The following is an 8903-nucleotide window of genomic DNA, read 5'->3' as shown; positions in this document are numbered from 1 at the left end:
TCCCCTCCCCTCCCCTCCCCTCCCTCCCCTCCTGCACGAATACTCGGTACACGAGTACTCGGCGATGCACCCTAAGCACCCTCCCTAAGCAACCTCCAACTCCACTGGTACTGTAACCCATCCCTGCCTTAGAAAAAGCGTGGTTAAGTTATGAGGGTCAATGTTGTAGATATTGTGCGTTCAAGTACCTCCCTGGTCGTTGGGTAAACTGGCTGTTGTCATTACACGTGTGTATAGCTGGGATTTACTCTATTGGTTCCACGGTGTCAGATTTATGGGTTTTAGTATACCCTTCTACTAGGGCTCCTGAGGAGATGCGAGTGTTCCTGGTTCCTCGTGTTTTGACTTGGTTGTTGGGGGAGCGTGTGGTGATTGAATTATCTGTGTCGAAGATGATTGGTTTCCTCTGTGGCAGTGTGATCTCTTTCACTTGGTTGTTTTCGAAGATGTGGTTGATGCACAATCTGTTTGCTATATGTTTCTCCATTCACGCTATCCGCCTGATCTCGGTGGGTACCTTCAGAACGGCTACAATTCTGCTTACCGGACTCTTCTTCTATGACGTCTTCTGGGTCTTCAAAACCGACGTCATGGTCACCGTCGCGAAGAGCTTCGAAGCACCCGCCAAGCTCCTTTTCCCGCAACCCGGAAACGCTCACATGAGCTTGTTGGGACTCGGTGACATTGTCATCCCCGGCATCTTCATCGCCATGACTCTCCGGTTCGACTGGGCCCGAAACCAACTCATGATAACCAACCAAGATGTCAAAGCGGAAGGGATGGAGTGCCGTGGCGACGTGTGTTATCGGAAGCCGGAAACGACCGCCGAGTCTACAGCCACCACCGAAGACCATGAAACCACCGTCAAGGCCAGAACTCGAAAAACCGGATCCAAAACCACGACTGCAGCCTGCCCAGACCGCACCGGCACCACTACCCATGCCGGTACCACTACCCATGCTGGTACCACTACCCATGCCGGTACCACTATCCATGCCGGTACCACTACACATGCCGGTACTGTTGGACACGAACCACGTCAAGCGGTTAGTCCGATGTACCAAGAATTCAGTCGGTTTTACTTCAGAGCATCCATGTTCGCCTACACCAGCTCTCTGTGCCTGACTGGTGCCGTCATGCTCATCTGGCAGTCGGCCCAACCGGCACTCCTCTACCTCGTGCCTTCCCTTCTCGTGTCGGTTTACGCACCGGCCCTCATTCGCGGAGAACTCGCCACCCTCCTCGCCTACTCCGAAGAAGAGGATGAGGAGACCGGGAACGAGGCAGAGGAAGACGAAGACGACGAAGAGGAAGACGATGAAGCCATAGACGAGTCCCAGGCCACGGCTCTGGACGCCCCGCTGAGACCAACAGTGGTCCAATGAACTGGACGTCGACTTGGTCGCCTGCCCCTTTTATGTGTCGGGGGCAAGTGTCCGGTAAACGGTGTAGAATCTGCTTGTCGTCAGTCACGCACCAATTTGTGTGTGACGACTGTGGCTCACTAGCGACATGTGTGCGGTACTGTCGCGCTGAGTGTCGCTCAGTCAACGTGGGTTGGTGGGTTGGAGGACGTGGCAAGGAAAGATTTCTTTTTTTTGGAGGTGTCGAAATGTCACGACCCCGTAAATAGATCGCGGGATTGTCCAAACAGGATCGCCAATGACCAGACCACCGTTAATGACCAGACCACCGTTAATGACCAGACCAAACAGGACGAATATGTTTCAGCTGTTGTCTGAAACACCTTGACCAAACAATTATCGAAAGAGGTCCCTTTCTTTCACATGTTTATTCCTCGCGATTCTACGCATCACACTGTGGTTATATTGCAAGGCACCGGTTATATTGTAAAGGTACCGGATATCCAAAATAAGTTCGAAAGTCTTGGTGATGATAAAATTCGTTGTTGAAATTCGTGTAATGCCGGAGTGGAAAACATTGGAATCAATGCAAGGCAAAATCAGGTTGCTGATAATAAATGTTTATCTATGGATAGTTTCAATTATATTCCTCTTTGACTGCCATCCATGGTATTGCTACTTCCAGTATTTAACTGCTTGGGCTTGGATATTTGTCAAGGCGTATTTTGGCTTCTCATTTTACCTGGCGACAAGAAAGGGTCGGGGATGGTCCATAAGAGGTCTGGATAACGTTGTTGGTAGTATGGAACATGGAAGGAATCGAACAAGCATTACAGATAATATGGAGATGGAAAATGCCATGAAGGAAAATGCCATGAAGGAAAATGTCATGAAGGAAAATGCCCACAAAGTTGCTGCGGATTGCTTGGAACGGTCGTGCGGTACCCGATCCGCTGGCCAGCCCGATGGTGTTGAAAATTGGTGGGAAATGATCGGCGAAATAGCACAGTGTGTGTCTGTGATTGTAGTGGTCATGTTCTGGGGCCTAGTATGGCCACAAGAGTCGGCGTTGCGCTGTTTCTGGTGGGAAGTGAACATGCACGGGGTCGGGTTGCTACTTCTTCTCTATGAACGCTGTACAGTCAAAGGTTGTACAGTCAAAGGCTGTACAGTCAAAGGCTGTACAGTCGAGTCTGACGTCAGGTCTGCGAAGAGTTGGCGATGGACGACGCAGCCGTGGCTGTGGGCCTTCGTCGCTCTTTACACCGGCATCCACGTGGCCGCCTTCTTCAGCCGCGGTCGACGACCCATCTACCCCGGCGTGGACTTGACGACACAACGCGGCCTGGCGCTCTACGTCTCCGTCGCCGCCGCCCTCATCTCTCTCCACGGCCTCGCGGTCCTGCTCCACACTACCCGACCCCGACTCATGACTGCACCGCCACAATTATGATCATTCAAACCACCAAGAAAAAAATCGCGAATTCGGCACACACCCGACCGAACTCAACCTCTCATTGTACCAAGCACTATATTCTCAAAACATCCAGCACGTTGTATTAAGCGCTTAAATGGTCGCAGTCATCGGTTGCAAGGGCCTCATTACTGCAGTAATGAGGCCCTTGCAACCGATGACTAGTTGTGCTACTTCAATCCAACAATCCCAGTCCAGTCCAGTCCAGTCCAGTCAGTACATCAGTAGTTGCTTAAATGGCCGCAGCCACCTTTCAAGTTCGGTATGGACTCAGTTAATAAGGTCTTGAACGGCATTGAGTCTTATGCCGGGCGAGAGGTACCAACAGGGCTGCTTAACAGCAAAGGCCTGCTCGTTGAAGGTACAGTTGAGGCTGCCAAGGTAGTTGGGTCCGTCGTTCTTGGACTTGACGTCGGGTATGGTGAGTTGTTGATTGACGCAATTCGCTTCATTGTCGTAGTTGACCGGTCCACGGAAGCACTCGGTCTGGTTGGTGACGTCCTTGGTGCAGAAGTGGGAGGAGAAGTAGCATCGGTAGCTGCACAGGTGGCAGGCGGCAGGCTGTAGTATCATGGGCATGTTAATGAAGGAGAGGATTGTGGTCATCTGAAGGAGGCCGGGGACCATGAAGAAGTGGTCGTCGCCGAACCACCATTGATTATCAGGGTCATAGTCGACGAAGTCTTCCTTGCTGCGCAGGATGACCGCCCCGGACAGGAGCGACGTCGGTTGCTCAAGTCCAGCACCGTGAAGCCCTGAAGCGAAAGGGTTCGGAGCGCAACGTGTAGCGCCCGTGTTCTGGCACATAATCCCGGGCACGAAGTCTCGTTCGTAACGAACGTTCCGACTATTTACCAGCTTCGAATGCATCGCACGCGTGTTTTCGTTGTAAATAGCGAAGCTGGCGGCGGCAAAATTGTACAGCTGCATCTGCGGAAACGCCGTTTTCCAACGCAGCCCCCAAATGAGCGACTGTAGGTTGCTCATCCCGCCACCTAGTGAATGTCCTACGAACCAAATGCTCGTCTTATTTGGGTCGCAGTAGCTGTACTGGTTATATAAGTCTTCTCCGGCCACGGTGTCTGCGGGCACGTCGAAGTGGTGTCGCATCATGTAGTTGCTGTTGGCCTCAACAATGGGGGTTGCGAGATTAAGGTACCCACTATGTGCCAGCGCCTCGGGATCAGTGGAGTACGGAATTGGCTTCATCTCGAACTTGAAGTCGACCCACCATTCCCATCCGTTGATGGTGCCACGAGAAATCATCATGAACTCGCAGGTGCCGTCGGTTGCCGTCGTCCTCTTCTTCGCAATCGTGCTGTAAGGCACGTATTTGTTCGTTGTGAACTGCGTCATGTAACTTGTCTCCTCGTTCAACCACGTCTCATGCACAATGTCCCAACCTGGCAAGAGATCCAATAAAAAGTCCGGGTCGTCCGCTGCGATCATGCACTGACGCTGTGTCGTACTCATGGCCTGCTTTGCAATACTCGATTGCATCAGCCACATCGACCGGCCATCTTTCTCGTAACCCGCGTCGCTGAAGTGGTTCACCGTGGCATCAACCCCCTCCTCCATAGGAATCAACGACAAGTCGTACACCTCCTGAGCCTCGAACATATCGCACAAGTCTAATGACGGATCCGCAAACTTGTAGTTCGTACAGTCAATCTGCAACTGTGTGTTGCCACACACAATATACGCAAAGAAGGCTGATGGCAAGGCACATGAAGTCCACGGACTCATGCCTCCGTCCACTTGTAGACCGGCTTGGATACCTCGACACAGACCCTCGGCCAGACCCACCTTACCGCCGTCTGTCCACCAATAACCGTTTAGACCGTCGATCCACTCACCCACATCTTGAAAGAGCGCCGAGAACATCTCACCAAAGGCATTGCTCATAAAAAATGACAGCGTTCCTTCAGGTAAGCCCCACGGATTCTGGTCACCGTCCATGGCTTCTCCCTTTTTCTCCACTCCCTTCCTGTCGTCTTCAACTAATTTATTAAACAACTCATCCAAGGCCTTCTCTTGATTAAGGCCCTGCTTGGAACTCTTCCAAAGCTCCCGTAGGTACCCCGCAATGGACTCCATCGCCGTCTGCTCACGCTGCTGCTCACGCTGCTGCTCACGCTCCTGCTCACTATTCTGCTGCTCACGCTGCTGCTCACTATTCTGCTGCTCACTATTCTGCTGCTCACTATTCTGCTGCTCACTATTCCCCCCTGTCTTGCGGGAACGTAGCCTGTGTATAGCGGCCATCACGACATCGTTTTCGTGTCCCTCAGGCATTTCGCTGTGCAGCTTCACGAGCGTGCCGAGCTTCTGACCACCGGCTTGTACCGAGAAGTGCGTTGCGATAAGTGCGCGTAACTTCTCCTCTGGCGAGTAGACGTCTTCTGGAAGGAGCACTGGCACATAGTTCATGCTCATTCGACGACTCGCCGTCGTCTGAGCGCTATCACCCTTGATGCTTGAGTCATTATCGTTTGAGCTGTTGGTTCTTCGGAGCATTGTTGCTTCTTGGTTAAGTGCGTCAGTGTGTCTTAAAAGCCTCTGTGTGAAGTCCAGGGCCTGCCGGAAGGAAGCACCGGACTCATGAAATTTTCGGTAATGAGGAACTGCAGCCAAGAAGGCGTCCATCTGAGACGCCTTCTCGGCCTTGGCAGCAGCCGGGTCCATCGCAGGTACGCCGTCATTGATCAAAACGATGTTGCTCAGCAACTCCATGGTCTCGATATCACAATACGACGCGGCGTACTTTTCGTAACCAATGAACGAGTACTTGGGGGTCACAATATCCACCGGAAACGGCATGGAACTTATGTACTCATTGATCACACTATCCTGACCCAACACACACCCCATCAAGCATCCAACCACCGCCAACCTCATCACGCTACTACAAAAATATTAATAATTCACAAATTCACACACATTCGATGGTACCACACATTCGACGGTACCACACATTCGATGGTACCTCATTCGGACTAGCAAATCTAGTTGTCACAAAAGTAAGAACAGAACCAAAAACGCGCACTGCGGTTGCGTTTGCGCTGTGCTTGTCTCGCAGCCGCCTGACCTGCGCGCAGATTTGTGAGATCAACGCGGAACGACGAGACACTGTCCTCGCTTCAAGTGTGATCAGTCCTGCCAAGTCGAACAAAAGACTATGTTCAAATAAGGGCGGTAATTGCTCCAAGCGATATTGCTCCAAGCGGTATAGGCCTAGTGTGGGATCAACACGGGTGGTGTATCACACGGGTGATTGTATCACACGGGTGATTGTATCACACGGGTGATGTTATCCCTAACCGAGGATGCTGCTGAGATCCAGGCTGATTCCGGCAGTCCAATCGCAAGTAGAGATGTACTTGGCGGCTTCTGCGTTATAGGTGCAGTTCATGGATGCTACATAGCCGGGGTAAGCTTCATCTTGACGGTTGATGGCAGGTGGATCCCCGCCTCCTACGCCGGGTGCCTTGACGTAGTTGGAGACGTCTTCATTCCAGCAGGCGCTGTCGTCGAGTGCGAGAGGTCCTCTGTAGCACATTGTGTGTTTGTAAGGTGAGTCCGAACAGAAGCGAGATGTGAGGAAGCACCGATAGCTGCAGCTGTGGGACATGTTGAGTTGAAGCATGCCTGGCATGAGGATGGGTACGACGGCCAGCGCCAATCGTTGCGGCAAGAACCAGTCATCATTGAACCACCACTGATGTTCGGGGTCGAAATCGGCGAAGTCTTCTTTACTTCGCAGCATGACTTGGCCCGGATTGTACTGAACCGGTTCTTCGACGCCTGTCCCCTGGAACCCAGATGGATACTCGGCGGGACTGCAGCGCTGGATGCCCGTGTTCTGGCAAGGTACACCGGGTACCATGTCTCTGTCGTACCGGAAATTCCGTGCGTTGATTAGTGAGTTGTGCATGTCCAGCGCTTCCTTGTTGTAAACAGCTAGACTCGCTGCGGCGTAGTTGAAGATAGTTAGATCGGGATAGCTCGGCTTCAGCCGAAGTGCGGTGGCCAACGACTGCATGTTGCTCATGCCGCCCCCGAGCGAGTGTCCCGTGAACCAGAGTGTGGTCTTCGCAGGGTCGCACCAGTTAGGGTCGTTGTGGTCGTCAAGCTCGAAGTGGTTCTTGTTCCAGTAACGTACCAGCGAGTCCGCCACGGAGCTGGAGAGGACTGTGTAACCTCGATGGGCCTTCGCCTTTGCGTCTAGGGAATAGGGTATCGGAATCATGTCCATTTGCACATTCGCCCACCATTCGAAAATTCCGTTCGTTCCACGAGTGCTAGTCAAGAACTCGCAAGTCCCATCGTTCGCCTGACCTGCTTGGCCTGTCTTCTTTTTCATCCCGATAGTCGTGAAGGGCACGTACTTGTTCGGTGTGCCTGCCGTGAGTGTGGACGATTCTTCATTCAGCCATACTTCGTGCACGAAGTCCCAACCAGGGGCCATGTCCTTGACCAAATACGGGTCATCCACAGGGATGGTACACTGGTGATGGAAGGCCGCCAGACCCTGTCTCGCCAACGCGATCTGCAGCTTCAACAACGTCTCCCCTTCCGCAGCCAATCCCGAGTTAGTGTATGTCATTGCATCTAGATCCAACGCATCTTCCATCGGCAGAAAAGGGGTCAATTCCATTATTTCCTTCTGCTCCACTTTATCACACACATCCAACATCGGGTCACCAACCGTGTAGTTGGTGCAGTCCAGGGTAAAGTCTTTGTACATGCAGACGACCAACGCTAACATGGCTGAAGGTAATGCACACGCCGTCCATTCCGGAAAAGGATCCAAAGTCATCCCGAATTCTATGCCTCTACATATCGCTGTACCCAAGTTCTGTTTGCCGCCTGCTGACACCCCCCCAGTATGACTATCTTGCAATATCACCCCCAACAATTCGCCTACGGCTCGAGACGAAAGGAATGCCACTAACTGATCTGGTATGATTGATAACACGTCCATGGCATACGGCTCGATGCCGCTCTTCAAGTCGGAGTCTCCAAAACCAACCACCGAGGTATTACCTTCCGTCGTAGTTGCTTCGTCGTCACCGTCTAGACCCATGAACTCTGAAAGGCGATCGGCCGCGTCGCCGACCACATTCCGAATTTTTGCCATGAGCGTGTGTTCCTGTGCTTCGACTGCCTTTTCTTTAGAGTGATTGATAAGCGTGTCTATTAGCTCATACTTCCGGTGCTTAGGCAGCTGAGAGTGAAGCTTGAAAAGCTCACCATACTTCCGACCACCTTGAACCATCAGTGTGTGGGCTCCCAGAAGGTTTCGGATCTGCTCCGAAGGTAATAAACTGTCCGCCGGCATGAGGTATGGTAGCCCGAACATCTTCACTCGTCGCTGCTCACCATCAGGCGTCAGGTTCTTTCCTTTGTGCAACCGGTCCACATAGTCGCCGACAAACGTCAATGCATCACGCAAAGTTGCACCCGAACGTGTGTACGATTTCAGATCAGCCTGAGCACCCAGCAGACCACTCAACGCATCCTCATCCATCTTTAATACCTTCATTATTACAGCCATCGCATCTCCTGCACAATATTCCGCTGCATACCCGCCTTCCGTCCCGATCAAAGAAAACTTGGGCGTCACCACCTCTACTGAAAACGGTAGCTGCGCCATGTAATCGTCACCAGACATCACAGATGGCGGTGAGGTCGGCGCTGCCGTCGTCGACTCTGTGCTAACCGTACTCGACATTGTACTCGATGCGGTGCTCACCGTCGATCCGGTGTCCTCCAACAGATTTGACGGCAGCAGAGCGGGGGTCGCATTTCCTCCCGTTGCGGTGGCTGCCGCCAGAATGCAGCCTATGGTCCTCATCCTCTTCATCATTTTCTAATTATTCTGTCCTGAGTCTAGTTGTTTGCTCGCTCGCACTTGCTTGCACTAGAAATTACAACAAAGACAAAAGGTAGCTAAAGAATATACAGAGGTCAGAGGAAGGTGTTATCATAATGGGGCGTTTATATAGGAGACAGTCTCCTATACTAATTCGGGGACAGTCTCCCCCCCTATCCATGTGGGGACA

At 52.2% G+C, this 8903-nt stretch overlaps 4 protein-coding genes across 4 annotated transcripts; 2 read left to right on the top strand and 2 right to left on the bottom strand.

Annotated features, from left to right (window-relative positions):
- Positions 1-150: 150 nt before the first annotated feature.
- On the top strand, positions 151-1385 carry GNI_163230 (signal peptide peptidase; the record flags this gene model as incomplete). Its single annotated transcript, XM_011134807.1, has 2 exons — positions 151-184; positions 286-1385. The coding sequence occupies 2 exons, from the start codon at positions 151-153 to the stop codon at positions 1383-1385; spliced, it is 1134 nt and encodes a 377-aa protein (XP_011133109.1).
- Positions 1386-1950: 565 nt separating this feature from the next.
- On the top strand, positions 1951-2817 carry GNI_163220 (putative transmembrane protein; the record flags this gene model as incomplete). Its single annotated transcript, XM_011134806.1, has 1 exon — positions 1951-2817. One exon carries the CDS (start codon positions 1951-1953, stop codon positions 2815-2817), a length of 867 nt encoding a protein of 288 aa, XP_011133108.1.
- A 291-nt stretch (positions 2818-3108) lies between these two features.
- Positions 3109-5736, bottom strand: GNI_163210 (lipase; the record flags this gene model as incomplete). Its single annotated transcript, XM_011134805.1, has 1 exon — positions 3109-5736. The coding sequence occupies one exon, from the start codon at positions 5734-5736 to the stop codon at positions 3109-3111; it is 2628 nt and encodes an 875-aa protein (XP_011133107.1).
- A 418-nt stretch (positions 5737-6154) lies between these two features.
- Positions 6155-8704, bottom strand: GNI_163200 (lipase; the record flags this gene model as incomplete). The annotated part of the gene is made up of 1 exon (XM_011134804.1): positions 6155-8704. The coding sequence occupies one exon, from the start codon at positions 8702-8704 to the stop codon at positions 6155-6157; it is 2550 nt and encodes an 849-aa protein (XP_011133106.1).
- Positions 8705-8903: the final 199 nt, after the last annotated feature.

This window comes from Gregarina niphandrodes (assembly GCF_000223845.1).
Source record: "Gregarina niphandrodes unplaced genomic scaffold scaffold00051, whole genome shotgun sequence".
NCBI lineage: Eukaryota > Apicomplexa > Conoidasida > Eugregarinorida > Gregarinidae > Gregarina > Gregarina niphandrodes.
The sequence above is the reverse complement of the archived record's forward strand: the minus strand, read 5'-3'. Positions and strand labels throughout refer to the sequence as shown.